Source organism: Parambassis ranga, chromosome 4 (genome assembly GCF_900634625.1).
Source record: "Parambassis ranga chromosome 4, fParRan2.1, whole genome shotgun sequence".
In the NCBI taxonomy this organism is placed as follows: Eukaryota; Metazoa; Chordata; class Actinopteri; family Ambassidae; genus Parambassis; species Parambassis ranga.
Genome location: NC_041025.1, coordinates 17,162,606 through 17,177,527, shown reverse-complemented (window position 1 = coordinate 17,177,527; position 14,922 = coordinate 17,162,606). Strand labels below are relative to the sequence as shown.

Genomic DNA, 14,922 nt, shown 5'->3' with positions numbered 1-14,922 from the left:
TGCGTAAAACTAAACTAAATACTTTTATTTTGAAAGAAACGTACATTTCCGGTCCTTCTAACACCGCCACTTTTACGCAGGCAACGTTGAATGAATGGCAGGTGGGCGGGATTTTCAGGGGCCGTGTGGAAGATTGACAGCTAGTCTGACGAATCCGGAGCCATAAGAAGCGTCCTGAAACAGACCTCCTCAAATACCGAACCTGTCTTTTATTATTGATAAGCGCTGCCGGAGAGACTGAATTATTGATCAGGAGGTCAGCAGTAACCACTACAGGCATTTCCACCCAATAACAGACTGCAGCCTTATGATTGCTACTGTAAAATAATACTGCATACCACTTTAATATAATTTAAAATACGAGTCACTCTGAACTACCATTACTGCTCTTAGAAGATCACAACCACAAAGCTCACCACTAATGGGCTATTTTTTCCTGTCAGGAAATAAAAAGAAAGAATTAAGGAGTAATGAATTTGTTTCCTATGACAGCTGTATCCATTTACTGCATTTAACAAATGTGGCACAACTTAATATTTTGGGACCACACCTATTCTAGGCCATTTTTATTTTAAATTAAAATGTCATTCTATAATATTGTTTATATAATCCATATAAATACTGAAAAGCTGAACTTTGTGATGTTACAGCTGTATGTTGTGACTATTTGATCCTCCGGACCAGCAGGTGGCGCTCCAAACCTTTGAACACCGTGTTAGATCAGCTCACCCTTGTCTCTTCAGGTCATAGATGTAACTGCTTCCTGTTAGGATTGTTTGCTATTTTATATACTGGCAGTATAGTTAGGCTTTGTAACCCACAGAAATTATTGTATTTATTGACAGCGTTTCATTTGGATAAGTCAAAGGGAAACGGATACCTTCGGGGAAACAGACTCCAGCATCACGCCGGCTCAGGTTCGCTTCTTATTGGTTTGTCGCATGTGGTGTTGTTCACCGATCATTGTGAAACTGAATGAGAATTACGTTAGTGAAGGTCAGCGCTTGTATTGTGCCGAACAGAAAACGTGACGTAAATGTTAGTCTGTAGCTACGAAGTCCGCTATTGATTGTAACTCAAATTAACCAGACAGGCTAATTGCTAGCTAGTGGCTAACAGTCAACTTTAGGCACAGCTGGACAGATATCAAGGACCTATAAACCATGAAACAGTTTTAACAATGGTTAAAACGCAGCTTGTGTAAGCCTTACACATTATTATTATATTGTGATCACCTGTAAAATTGAGCGTGTTAGAGTTCAATTTAGTATTATCACGCACACTTGCCAAACACAAATCACAACGTCCTTTAAAGTTTATTATTATACATGTACAGACCAGCAAGAATGCCAAACAGCTGCTGGGGACCTTATAGTAGTTCAGTCAAAATACATACAGCCCTACAGCATTTGGACAGCTGTTATAACACTTTGAGTTTGTCCATTACAAAGTATTTCAACAGGCAGGTTTGGATGCTAATGCTGCTGACAGATTCACTTAATGTCACTTGTTTAACAAACACAAAGGGAAAGACAATGTGTGCTGTTTTTCTCTCTTCACAGATGACAGTACTCCCTCTGCGGTTCAAACATCATGCTTCCCCAGGCGGGTAAAGAGTTCCTCGTCCGCATAAGGTTTTTCTGGAGGCCATTTTTTCAGGGCCGGTACCTTCTGGTAACCAACACTCTGAGCGGCGGAGTCATGCTGTCGTTGGGAGACATCCTGCAACAGAGTCGGGAGAAACACAAGACGCCGGGAAGAGTCAGAGACTGGAGCAGGACAGGTGAGGGACAGAGAGTAGCAGACACTGTAGAACATAACATTTGGCTCTCTCAACCCTGTGTAATATGGCTGATATTTAAGACCACCTTGTGGGAATTTCTTAAAACACACAAACATTCCCTTAGACTCAAATATGAACTGATTAAATTTTAAATTTGGACTGTCACTTGTTTTATCAGACTCCATGTGTGCGGACTTAGTCATTCTTTTTTTCCCCTGTAGGTCGCATGTTTGTGGTGGGCTGCTCCATGGGTCCACTGCTGCACTACTGGTACAGCTGGCTGGACAGAGTGTATGTGGGCAAAGCTCTGAACATCGTGACCAAGAAAGTTCTGGTGGACCAAGTGTTTGCCTCTCCCACATTAGGGATATGGTATTTTTTAGGTGAGGAGATTTTCCCAGTATGAAACAGGCTCTGTCTTTCCTCCTGTTGAACACACTTACACACCTCACACTTACACATTTATCTGTGCATGAGCGTATCAGCAGTCACTATGACACACACACATAAAAAGTGTGTATAGAGTCAAAGGTTGTACAAGAAGACGTGACTAAGACAACAGACTGTGTAATTAGGTGTGTGAAGTTCAAGGGTCATGTGTGATAATCGGTTTGGATGTGACTGATGTTTTGTTAGTGATCGTCAGTTGTGTTTTATAGGAGTTCATCGCTCCTTTTTCTGACCTTATCTTTTTAATAAAGTGTGGCTATGACGCACATCTTACAGAGATCTCTGTTTATCACAGGTATGGATCTCATCGAGGGACGCTCTTTATCTGAAGGATGGGCGGAGTTTCGAGAAAAGTTCTGGGAATTCTATAAGGCAAGTACAGCTGGCAGGGTCTGAACATCAGGACACCATTTTGACGATATGTTTCCTTTGATGCTCATTGGCTTTGAACCAAAAAAACAGAAATCTTGGTTTCTTGCCAGTGTAGAGTAATTGAACAGAGCAAATACAGTGTTGGGCCTGGGCCCTCTGTTGTTTTCCCAGCCGGCCTGGCTGATGAAACAGACTTCCCACCTCCTGTATCACTTTTAACGATGTTTGCTCTGGGTAATCTCTCTTGGGTTTGGTTATGCTAATCTGTTGTTTTTGCCCACAGGCGGACTGGTGTGTTTGGCCTGCAGCTCAGATGATCAACTTCTACTTTTTGTCACCCAAATTCCGCGTTGTGTACATCAACTTTATTACATTAGGGTGGGACACCTACCTCTCGTACCTCAAACACAGAGTGAGTCAGCACTCGGCACACCCACATATTTGATAGTTTACCTTTGTTGTTGTTTAGCATCACTCGATTTATTTAGGTTCACCTAGACCTGAGCTGGGTGATGCTGCTTTTTAAACAACTTAATCCTTCCACTTCTTTCCTTTCAGTGGAAGGATACAACATTATCTGATTAATATTAAGTGTATTGATGCGCTTATCAATTTCTGTTGTGTTAACAGGATCCCAGCCAACTTGTGGGTCCAGCATCAGACAGCATTGCTGCAGATGAACAGCAGAAAGTGCTCGCTGAATCTAAACTTGTGAAAAGGGAGTAGAGACGTGCTTCATTCCTCTGAGCTCTGAAGCAAAAGAACAGTCCTCTGTTTTTATGTTCAGACTTCTTTTCCTCTGCTGCTGATGAGTTCTGCAGCTATGCTGGTGTCCTTTATTCCTCCTCTCTGAAGTTGGTGTGAAACCTTAAAGTGCTGGAACACTTTTTTCTTCATGTCTGAAGAGTTTTAATGTTTCTGTATATTATTCTTTCAGGGATAAAGAGCTGTTTCACTGCCATCATCATCATCTATCAGTATCATTTAATACTGTGAGAAATGGCTGCTGAGTTTTAACGTCAACCTAACTTTGCCTTAATATACTGCCCAGGCCTGTAGACTCATTTTCATACCAAATAATTTCATCAGTACATCCCTTTAAGGTACCTACCAAATGATGCATGATTGTAAAACTATACATTTTTTTTCCAGCAGCTAATGTATTAAGTAACTTTTGGCAATTCCAGTGATCAATCACTTTGATTAATTTGTTTTGAAAACATAAATGTGTAAACAAATTGCCATAAATGTTATTCTTAACTGTTTTTTACAGAGATCTCTCTGTATGCTGGTGAATTGCACTTTTTATGTTGATGTAATTTAAACAGATGTGTTTAAATGATGTGATGTGTTTTCTTGTACCTTATATTCAAACTGCTTTCTGTTGGTCTTCAAAGACAAGCAGGGACTAAATGCATCACTGTGGACACTACAGTATATAATGGTATATACTGTATGATGTACTGTTATACAGTTGAAGCAATACAATACACTCTCAGTTCTGAACACCCATGTGCTTATTTGTGCATTAATTCTGTTTGCAAATGGAGGAGGTGTGTTGTATAGACTTAATCTCTGTGCAGCCTCACATTAGGAGTAATGCTGCAGTGTTACTCTATATGTAAAAGATGCATTCATTCATTAAACATTTCATTAAAACATGAAACGTGAAGCTGACCTCAGATACCTTGGATTATTCCATCCATGAACATCAGTTCAAAGCCAAAAGTAAAAACTGTGACCTGCAGCTGTTGAAAAGCAGAGAAGAAAAACACACACAGCCTTGTTCAAATATTAAGCCGGAAGGATTTGATAGGTACCTGCGCAGAGTTAGAGCACTCCTCCTCAGGCATTCAATACATCCTGCTATCAAGGATGTATTTGCGTGAGTTCGAACTCGTTGATATGATCGCCATCTGTTTCCTCTCTTAACATGTCTGCAGCGATGCACCTCACCTTCCTGCTGTCCCTGTTGACGGTGACACTCTGTGGCGGTAAGCTCCATCTTTTTATTTCACTTTTTAAACTGTTCACTGTCAGAATTTAAATGACGTGTTGAAGTCTTGTAAAAATGCAAATATATGCAAAGAGAAAACCTCCTGCAGTGAGACGGAGTCTCAGCAGGTTCGCCTCTGGTGCAGGTCGTTACACAGAAGGCAGGAAATGTGCTAAAGTTATACCACAAACTGTCTTTATAAAGCAGCATCTGAGGTTTAGATATAAAGTTAAACAGCATTTGTGGTAACAATGACATGGTTCTGTCAATTTGGAAAGACACAGCAGGTCAAAGTGTTTTTTCTACATTTTATATGACCTTAAGGATTCAAACAAGAAATAAATTCCCATTATTAAAACATAAGAGAAAGGGTGGGTAAGTTAGACGGTCACGTCTGGGTGGAAACAGGCAAATATTTATTCAGTGAAAGTGATACTGAGTCAAACCTACTGTGGTAGCTGCTACTCCTGCAAACATATAAGTGACACACACACACTGCCTGCATCACCAGTAAACACAAATCTTTACCACACGACACGCTTCAATAGCAATGCTCAAACTGCAATAATAACACAGACAGTCATTCAGCAACGAGTCCGTTCAACAGCTTTAGAACACAGTGTTCATCAGGTGGAGGTCATTTATTTATTCATTTATTCAGCCTTCATTCACATTGATCAAAAAGTCTGGATTATAAGCTTATACTCAGAAATAGCAGTACAACAGTAACATTTTGCCACAGTTTAATAGCAATAATTTTTTTCATTCATTTTTTTCATTTTTAATTAAAAATAAATCTTGTAAAATATGTTAATAAGTACATAAATGTTAAATCTGCATCTAATTATTAAACATTACATCCAAATATTAAATATCCAGAAGTCCAATAACAAAACACCACTCAGGTTCAGATCAGGGAAGTCGCTCTTCCCAATCACACCTCTCCAGATATTGCTGTCCTTGAAGTCCCCCAACAAGATGACAGAGTCCCCAGTTGCTTCCAGCTTCCAGCACCCCTCCTATAGGGACTCTAAGAAGGTCGGGTACTCTGCAATGCTGTTCGGCCCCTGTTTGGCGCAGGGAGGTGACCCTCTCATTTACTGGGGAGAGCTCAAACACATGGCAGCTGAGCTGGGAAGCTATAAGCAAGCCCACACCAGCCTGCCGCCTCTCACCATGGACAACTCTAGAATAGAAGAGAGTCCAACGTTTCTCAAGAAGTTGGGTTCCAGAGCCCAAGCTGTGTGTGGATGCAAGTCCGACTATTTCTATTTGGTAACACTTCTGTACTTCCCGTACAAGCTCAGGCTCCTTCCCCTCCAGTGAGGTGACATTCTATTCCCCCAGAGCCAGTTTCTGTGTCCAGCGATTGTGTTGCCAAGGCCCCTGCCTTCGACTGCTGCCTGGTCTACTTCATCAGCCCACTGGAGCCACCAGGTGCTCGCATCTGAGCCGCAACCCCAGGCCTGGCGTGAGGGTAGGGCCCTGACTGCGCCATGCCAGGCATCGTAACAGACCTTGATTTTCTGTTCATCATAGGGGTTTTTTGAACTGCTCCTGGTCTGACCTGTCACCTAGGACCTGTTTGCCCTGGGAGAAGCTTGGGGCATTAAGCCCCCGACAACATAGCTTCTAGGATCTAGGCACTTAAACCTCTCCACCCTGGTAAGGTGGTGGTTCAAGGAGTGGTATATTAAATATGTTACATGTAAAAATCTAAATGTCAAATATTCACACCTGACACTTACAGTCCTAGAGTCACCAATGACCTAAGAATGTGGGAGGAAGCTGGAATACCCAGAGAAAACCCACATAGGCACAGGGTGTTATGCTCCAACACCAGACCAAGATTTATTGTGTTTAATCTGGTGTGAGGCGGGTTCATCATCTCCAACTATGTTATAACACCTCAGATTTGAAGTGACAACCTGAGGTGTAATCCAGCTTAAAACACCAACAAGCATCTCATCCATGTTTATTTGACGAGGTGTGACTAAAGCACATCATCAGAGTTATTCATGCAGTATGTTTCTTTGTAGGTGAGCCGCCCTCCACCACCACGCCCTCCACCATCACGCCTTCTATCACCACACCCTCTGCAACCACGCCCTCAGCCACCACGCCCCCTGCCACCACTCCCTCCACCATCCCGCCTTCTACCACCACGCCTTCCATCACCACTCCTTCTACCACCATGCCCTCCACAAACATCACAACTACTGCAAAACTCTCCACTGCCACTCCACTACAAACAACACAGCATAATTCTAGTGACACTTCAACTGCACCTTCACCACAAACACCCAACAGGACGGAGGAAACTCATCCCAGCACTGCTCCTCAGACCAACCGGACATCAAACAACACCCAGTCATCAACGTCAGAATCACCAAACGTCACTGCAACAACCTTCCTGAACACAACCAGCACAGGTCAGACTGCTGTCAGAGCTCATAGAGTATAAAGTACAAAGTGCACACAGTGGTTAAATTTAACACAACAGCACCTTAGATAGCATGTGGCTGGTTTAGTTAGCATTGAACAGATCTCAGGAAACAAATTCTACTTCATCATAAACTAAACATGGCAATGACATGTTCAATTGATTTTTCATTCCGGTCTTTTTATTTCTGATTCAACGTGTGCAGTTTCTTGAGTAAGGAGAAACTTTTCATCTCACCCTCAGATCTTTCACCTGACTGGGGAAAAGACAGTTTGGCAGAAAACCCCGGCCTTGTAGCCATCATTTGCATCTTCTGTATCATCCTCGTCCTGGTGTTGGTGGTCGCCACGGTGAAATGTATCCTATCACCAAGATCCAACTTTGAGAGGCTTGAAGATGTACCACTGGTGAGTTAGAAAACTGATGTCTAACAGAAGAAAACTGATTTTAGGCCTACAAAATGCTAACCAAACAGTATGTTCTTGCTTAGCAGGACATGATGTCCGCTCAGAGGGTGAAGGATAACAAACATTATCATGATAAACCTTGAGTTTGTCTTTCACTGTGATAACACATAAATTTGTGTTAAATGAATTTTTGTGGTAAAATTCAGCAAGCACCTCACTAACATTACTGTTATTTTACCTTGAGTTGTCATTATTAGAGTATTAGCATGCTGATGTTAGCAGCCTCATAAAGCAGCTAGCTATGACAATTTCCTTAAAGGTAGGGTAGATTTCATTCTGATGCACTTTTTGTTAAATTAGTGTAACTTCTCTTTACAATCCGATAGCAACCAATTAGTTCGGCAGTTTCGCATTAAAACGAAGAATATGAATCATCTGTGGAAGCTATAAAACGCTAAAAACATCAACCAATCCTCTGGGACGACCCTGCGCAGAGTATTGGCTGGTTGTCGCTCTCTTCCTGCTCTGCGCACTCCAGAGAGGTACGTGCATGATGGCCGAAGTTACAGACCGCAGCTCGTCTTCAGGTAATGCGCGTCCATGTGATTGAGAGGCGTGGCTTCGGGGTGAGCTCCGAGAGAAAGGGGCGTGTGTTTACTTTTGAAATCTGGCTGACTCTCACTGAGTTTTCCAAATCTCCTACCCTACCTTTAACTACATTTCCAGATTTGCACAACATGACCCAATATTCTTAAGCATTTTCTGTAGCAGCAGGCACATTTACATTCTCATGTTGTCATGAGTCATTTTTTTTGCCCCACAGGACATCAGCAGAGCATACGTGTTGGTATTTTAATCAATTTCAGTTACTGTGTGTCATTTTCCTCCCCTTTCCTGCAGCGGTGAGCACAATGGTTTGATGCTCTCCGTTTTACGCAAACAGGAAGTCTGACTGGATTGTCAGAGCATGAGAATGTAACAGAGGGCAGTGTGTGTGGTGAACTTGTCATGAATGAGCTTTTATTATTGTTGTTGTATAGAAATAAGATCTTATCGTTAAAGGACCATCATTGTATTGGTAGTAGTGGGAGCAGTGTTCTCAGTAAAGTGTTTGTTAATGTCAATCTTTATAGGCACAGATTGTACCTGCTGTAAAAATCTGTCATCACAGTGTGTCCTTTATGAACAGAAAGGGCAGCATATACAATATCTAACTGACGGTATGAGCTGGAAACAGCTGATTTTGCAAAAATGAGCAGGTTGGTGATGAAAAGATAACTTAGCTGTGTTAATAAACAACAAGACAAATGCCCTCGGAAAAAATGAACATTGAATGATGCAGGTCTGGTCATATGGATGTGATGACACAGTGACAAAAACCGCAAAGGAACATAAATCATCTCTCCTGAGGCTGCATTAATCTGTGTTCCACTTTACCATCACTTGTGAGCCAGATAGCGTGATAACAACCCCAACACACACACACACAGAGCACAATCTATTGTTTCCTGGCAGAGCCTCAGGTGCTGTCATTCAGGTTGCTTCACATTTGGCTGCAAACTGCTGGGGGTCACATCTGATAACACCAACAGGACTGCAGAAAGCAACCCTGAGTTTCCCAAACAGGACAACCTGCTGACACCTCCTGTTCATTCATACCATAAACAAGATCAGAGACAAGGGCAGTCCAACATGAGAACGTGCCACCATACCTGACGTTTACATACTCATGTTGTAAAACAGGTGTTATAATGTTAAACTGACTTTTCACTGTTTTCTATAGGGCGCAGTGAGCGAGGAGTCTCCGTTCGCCCACTACTCAAAGTGACACAGGAGGCTTCACTGAGGAGGAGTCCAGTCTGCTCTGATAAAACAGACACGCCGTCCTCCCAAAAAAAAAATCTGCTTTTGTGCCCACTGCGCAGGCTCCTTTTTCACTTTTTTGAAATACATCTGCCTCAGCTTTGTCATGTTTGTTATTTGGCTGATTGTAATCTAGTTGATTAAACCTTCCTCAGCAGATTCTATTGACAGCCTAAAAGGTAGAACAGTTAATGTGATTCTTCCTAAATTGGTGGCTGTACTGGCACTGTATGTCCTCAGCGTATGAAAGAATACAGCGCTTCAGTCGTTTTGTTTTAATGACAACATTCCTACATGTTTTGGAGGATATGTTTTAAGAGGAGCCTAACGGTTGCTGGTGTGCGTCAGATATAATTTGTATTATTTATTGCCATGTTGTATAAGTACTGTCTTCTCTGGCTTCCTCTGGAGGGTCAGCAGTGTTCAGAGGCAGAAATAAACTTGTTGGTTTGATTCAATTATGGAAAAGACCTTTAAAAACACACACACAAGGTCCACAGTCTTTCAATTTAAAATAAGGCACCTGGGTTTCAAATCATTCTTTTTAGTTAATATTTTTTAATTGGAGGGCAAAATAAATAATAATAATAATGACATTTAGCTTACAATAACTCCAACAATGAAGGTACAATGCTTCTCTCTCATATTTCATGAGTTTTTTTTTATCCTTATAAACACAAAATCTGTCCAATCTAGATAATTTTTGCTTTAAAAAACATGACCGACCTAAACTGACCTGCAGAGAGTAGCTGTTGCATTCCTTCACATTTCAACTGCAGCTTAATCTCTGTCATCTTGTCATGCGCATGTCTTTAAGGCAAAGCTGCTATTATACATTTACCTCCAACGTACAGCTCTGTGGAGTTGTGACTGAAACACTGAGTCTGTGTTCACGGTAGTTGTTATTTCCACCATGTTTCACTCAGGTAATTCAATAAATCCATGCGTTTAAAACCCCAGCCTCTTCTGTGTGAGTTAACATACATTTACTGTGTGGCGTAATAAATCAAAATAAATGTTTTTTGTGCATTTTTCCTTGTTGTGAGAGCCACCCAGCTCAGCCCAGTCCAGCTCAGCTCAGCTGTCTGTTGTCTTCGCCCACTCCTTCAACACGTCAAGTTTACTCAGGTATGTGACTCAGACTGCAGAGATAAAGCAGGATGTCTGCAGAGCGCTGATGGTGAGGATTACCCAAAAAGGTCAGGACCAATAAAACCGCTGGGGTCACTGAGGCCAAACTGGATGAGTGTTTGGATAAGACAGTGGCCGTACTATCTTTACGCACGAGAGAGGCTGGAGTGTGACGTGTTGGCATGTGGACTGACAATCATCTAGATTACCGGGTAAGTATGAAGGAACAGAATAAAAGTAAAATAAGAATAATTTTGACACCATACGTACCCGGACAGACCTCAACTGTTCTGGAACAAATGTTATCATCAACAAACACAACAAAAGCAACAATACTGTGAGAGGTGGAGGTGTTCATTGAGACCACACAACAAAACATATGACTGGATAGACAAATTAGATAGACTGATGGACAGAAACACAAAACAGCATAACTGACCACAAATAAAAAAAATCATGAGTAGGCTAGCACTGATAAGTATAAATGTGACCTCAATAAATGCCTGATAAGCTAACAAATAAACAGAGTGTGTGTGTGTGTGTGTGTGTGTGTGTGTGTGTGTGTTGGGTCACTGCCTGTATTTAACAGCAGCACAGTGAAGGTAAGCAGCGCACAGCAGACCTCGTGGTCGGTGTAGTAAAGTTGTTTACGTCCCAGATGCTACACTTCCTGTCATGTGACCCGGCCGCCGACGTCACAGGGACGGCCGGGCATGCAGCCCTGCATGTTGCAGAGTTTGAAGTCTAACTATCCAAACTACAGCAATAAAAATGGAGAGCGGCGATAAATGCAGCAGCATTACCTGAGAGACACACAGACACACACACCTTCTGGAGGATTTTAGAGAGCCGGTCGGTCGCTGAGGTGAGTGGAAAGACGTCTTTAAATTTTACCTCCGGGACTCCGGGAAACTGTCGCCGCAGCTTGTGCGCAGAGAGGCTTCAGTTTGAAAATGAAAAGTTTTTAAAAAGTAATTTAAAATATTCTTAAAATATGAATTAACTTAACTGGAGGAGGAAACTTGGAATATATAAAAGTTTTTAAAAAGTAATTTAAAATATTCTTAAAGTATGAAACTTGGAATAAATAAAAGTTTTTTCTACAGTGTAGCGTCAAAAAGCTCAGTGTTTTGATTTAAAACTCAAAGATCTGGTTGCTGCTGTGTTTTTATTTCATATTCACACATAAAAAAAACTTAAGCTCTTCTGTGGATTCCTCGTGTATCACAGTATTACTCCTTCACTGACTCGCCCTGCTGTAATATAACAGAGCTTATCAGATCAGTGCAGAACGTATTCATTGTTTTGTGTTGTGATATAAGCAGCAGCAGCAGCAGCAGTGGTCTCTGCTGAACTCTTGGAATAATTTAGCTTCATGAGCAAACCAACATGGAATGTATTTCCCCAAAATATTTATGTGTTCACTCCTCCTGCTTTTATCTCCTTCCTTCCTCCATATCTGCTTCCTTCATTCTGTCTCAATAACCCCCTCACAGACAGTCACAGATGCTCTTCACATCCACTTTTTCTTCTTATAGTGCCTTTTACTGTCTTCCTCCCTGCTGTCTTAGTCGGCTAACGCTCCAGCTGAAAACATATTCCACTGATTTGACCAATATTGTATCTTTTAAAGTAACTTATATATATATTGGTCACCTGCATACATACAGTAGCCTTCTGTGGCTCACTTTGTGTTTAGCGCTCTTGTTGAAACCCCACCCAAAATAAAACATTTTTATTTCAAATCTGGCAGGAAAAAAATGAGCATCCCACCCAGCCTCCATCCAGATACATGATGAGGCTGTATGTACCTGCAGACGGCGCTCAGCCTTCCTCCTCACACACAGTAAACTTCTATAATTAAGCCTCCAGTCGGTTCCCTTTTGGTTAAAGACACTGACTCAGACCTGTTTCTTTTTCTCCACTGTGGGAATCTTTGAGAATTCTTCATGTCAGCAGTTTGACAACAAACTCACATAAACAAGCCTGAACTTCCTCTCTGTGACCATTAGGTGGCAGCCTGCTCCTGCACTGAGCTGCCTCCTCCTCCTCCTCTCGTCATCCATCACCATGTGCCACTGTTTGAGCTGCAAACATTTGTAGAAGCGGTGCCTAAATCTGCTTTTGTCTGTCTGTATGAGTCACTGGTAATTTAACAAGAAATGGTATTTGTCTTGTCACTTCTTGAGAAATTACTAGTAAGAAACCGAAGGAGGAAATAAAACAGATGACTAAAATACAGAGCAGCCTTCTCGTCTTTATCGAGTTTACTGGCAGAAGCTTTCAGTCAGAAATATGTCAGAGTTGCTGGGTTTGATATTTATATTGTGGAGTTTGTTGTGAGGATATAAAACTGGATACTTTTTCACTTGTGAAAATAAAAATGGAAGTACAAGGATGGAGACTTTTGCTTGTAAATGCACAGTTGTTGGTTCGGGAGTCAGTAAGTTTATAGACTTAAGATAGAAGAGAAGAGTCACATCACTTTGTACCACAGGCCACAAACACATCAGAGAACTTAAAGCCACTATTTTAAATGTGCTTTCATTATAAACTTAGATCCAGTTAGCTTAGCTTAGCTTCGCTTAGCACAAAGTCGAGAAACAGGAGAAACCTGTTAGCCTCTGTCCAAAGCTAATACAGTTCTCTCTCTGTCCCAGCTACTCAAGAGGTCATCAAGTATTGCCTTGTGTGTAAGTAGATGTTTGACTGGATATATGTAAAAAGAAGTCGTCCATTTACCAAAATGTCAAAATATCCCTGTAACATGTAACAGTGCGATGATTCATATATGTCTAGATGTCTGTCTGTGGATGTGTCTGTGAGTCTCTATGCGTGTGTCTGTCTGTCTGTGAGACTCTTTGTGTCTTTGTGTGTGCATGTGTGTGTTTGTCTGTGTGTCTTTGTGTGTGTGCATGTTTGTGTCTTTGTGTGTCTGTGAGTCTGTATGCGTGTATCTGTCTGTGAGCCTGTATACCTGTGTGTGTGTGTGAGTCTGTATGCCTGTGTGTGTGTGTGTGTGTGTCTGTCTGTGAGTCTACCAGTGTGTGTGTTTGTGAGTCTGTATACCTGTGTGTGTGAGTCTGTATGCCTGTGTGTGTGAGTCTGTATACCTGTGTGTGTGTGTGTGAGTCTGTATGCCTGTGTGTGTGTCTGAGTCTGTATGCCTGTGTGTGTGTGTGTGTCTGTGAGTCTGTATGCCTGTGTGTGTGTCTGAGTCTGTATGCCTGTGTGTGTGTGTCTGTCTGAGTCTACCAGTGTGTGTGTCTGTGAGTTTGTATACCTGTGTGTGTGTGTGTTTGTGTGTTTGTGTGTCTGAGTCTGTATGCCCATGTGTGTGTGTTTGTCTGTTAGTGTGTGTGTCTGTACGCCTGTGTGTGTGTTTTTGCTGGTGTAGCAGTGGAGCTCTTGAATGCTGCTCAGCCTCTCTGCAGGCCTTATCAGTTTAGATGTTAATAAGCCTATCTGCTGTGCAGACAGCAAAGACAGCACCACAAGATGTCTCGGGTGTTCACTTTATGGTGGCTGATGGGAGAATATCAGAAGGATGCTGCAGCTCTGATAGCTTATCACTACAGACAGTGCTGTGCCAGCCAGTGTTTTAAATGACTTAAAAGGTAAAATATTGTTCTGTAAACAGATACAACACGTGTTTGTCTAACAACTGATCTGAGCACTCTGCAGCAAGACTTAAGTGGTTGACCTTCCAAGTGCACCTGCCTCTAAATGAAGCCCTAATTAGAGCCTTATTAGGATCTGAGAGCTTGCCAATTACACCCTTAAGTGGACCGTCATTACAGCGCACAGTAGAAAATCACACACATACCCAATCACATTAATGCTCCCCCTCCCCCACCCCTATACCCACCCAACCACCACCTGTGATAGTGTCAGTGTCCTAAAGTTGTTGGTTAGAAATGTGTTAGATTAAGTCAGAGAGGAAAAGCAGGCTGTTGTTATTTTAAGGAGGGATGGATCGCCTCGTCCTGGACAGGCTCAAACACATCACCAGCTGTACTGATCAAAAGAGCTGTGCAGTGGAGCTCTACAGGCCAAAGGAAAGCTTTTGTTTCATTAGAGGCAAAAGATTCCAGTAAGTTTAGAAAGATCTGTAGTTAGTAGACGTGTGTGTGTGTCTGTCAGAGCAGCTGATGCTTCAATAACAGGCGTTTTTCACAGCAGACATTTTGACTTGTCATGGAGCTGTAAAGGAAAGGCCTATTTTTGTTCTGAATGTGAAAGACCCACTTATGATTCACTGAAATGTCTGAATATATCTGCTTCTTCTATTAAAAAGTTAAACACACAATCTTTGGTGAAGACAACTTATAAAGGACACAGCAGATGGAACGTAGTTGTCCATAAAGTCGACTGAAGGAGCTTGCTAAAGAGTCCTGCCCTTGTTAGAAATCTTACATGCTGTAATTCAGAGGACAGTTTAATGAGCATGGTATTTACTTGCAGTGCTTGTGGATCA

The 14,922-nt window shown here is 41.9% G+C and overlaps 3 protein-coding genes across 4 annotated transcripts in view; all 3 read left to right on the top strand.

Annotated features, from left to right (window-relative positions):
• Nucleotides 1-746: 746 nt before the first annotated feature.
• On the top strand, nt 747-4,115 carry mpv17l2 (MPV17 mitochondrial inner membrane protein like 2). The gene is made up of 6 exons (XM_028404135.1): nt 747-917; nt 1,563-1,783; nt 2,005-2,166; nt 2,529-2,605; nt 2,889-3,017; nt 3,236-4,115. Exons 2-6 carry the CDS (start codon nt 1,594-1,596, stop codon nt 3,329-3,331), a joined length of 654 nt encoding a protein of 217 aa, XP_028259936.1. The 5' UTR covers nt 747-917; nt 1,563-1,593; the 3' UTR covers nt 3,332-4,115.
• A 307-nt stretch (nt 4,116-4,422) lies between these two features.
• On the top strand, nt 4,423-9,482 carry cist1 (colon, intestine and stomach enriched 1). The gene is made up of 4 exons (XM_028404780.1): nt 4,423-4,599; nt 6,641-7,033; nt 7,288-7,451; nt 9,235-9,482. Exons 1-4 carry the CDS (start codon nt 4,539-4,541, stop codon nt 9,277-9,279), a joined length of 663 nt encoding a protein of 220 aa, XP_028260581.1. The 5' UTR covers nt 4,423-4,538; the 3' UTR covers nt 9,280-9,482.
• Nucleotides 9,483-11,180: 1,698 nt separating this feature from the next.
• pde4cb (phosphodiesterase 4C, cAMP-specific b) overlaps nt 11,181-14,922 on the top strand; it is a 76,571-nt gene continuing 72,829 nt past the window's right edge. For both annotated transcript variants that reach the window (XM_028404648.1, XM_028404642.1), the window contains exon 1: nt 11,181-11,310. The gene's annotated coding sequence lies outside the window, so the exon portion shown is untranslated. The remainder of the gene's footprint in view (nt 11,311-14,922) is intronic.

Coding starts and splice junctions, on each gene's coding strand:
- mpv17l2 (XM_028404135.1), top strand. CDS start 1,594: ATGCTTCCCCAGGCGGGTAAAGAGTTCCTCGTCCGCATAAGGTTTTTC. Junction 2,167..2,528: donor AGGGATATGGTATTTTTTAG/GTGAGGAGATTT, acceptor TGTTTATCACAG/GTATGGATCTCATCGAGGGA. Junction 3,018..3,235: donor TCTCGTACCTCAAACACAGA/GTGAGTCAGCAC, acceptor TTGTGTTAACAG/GATCCCAGCCAACTTGTGGG.
- cist1 (XM_028404780.1), top strand. CDS start 4,539: ATGTCTGCAGCGATGCACCTCACCTTCCTGCTGTCCCTGTTGACGGTG. Junction 4,600..6,640: donor GACGGTGACACTCTGTGGCG/GTAAGCTCCATC, acceptor GTTTCTTTGTAG/GTGAGCCGCCCTCCACCACC. Junction 7,034..7,287: donor CCTGAACACAACCAGCACAG/GTCAGACTGCTG, acceptor TCTCACCCTCAG/ATCTTTCACCTGACTGGGGA.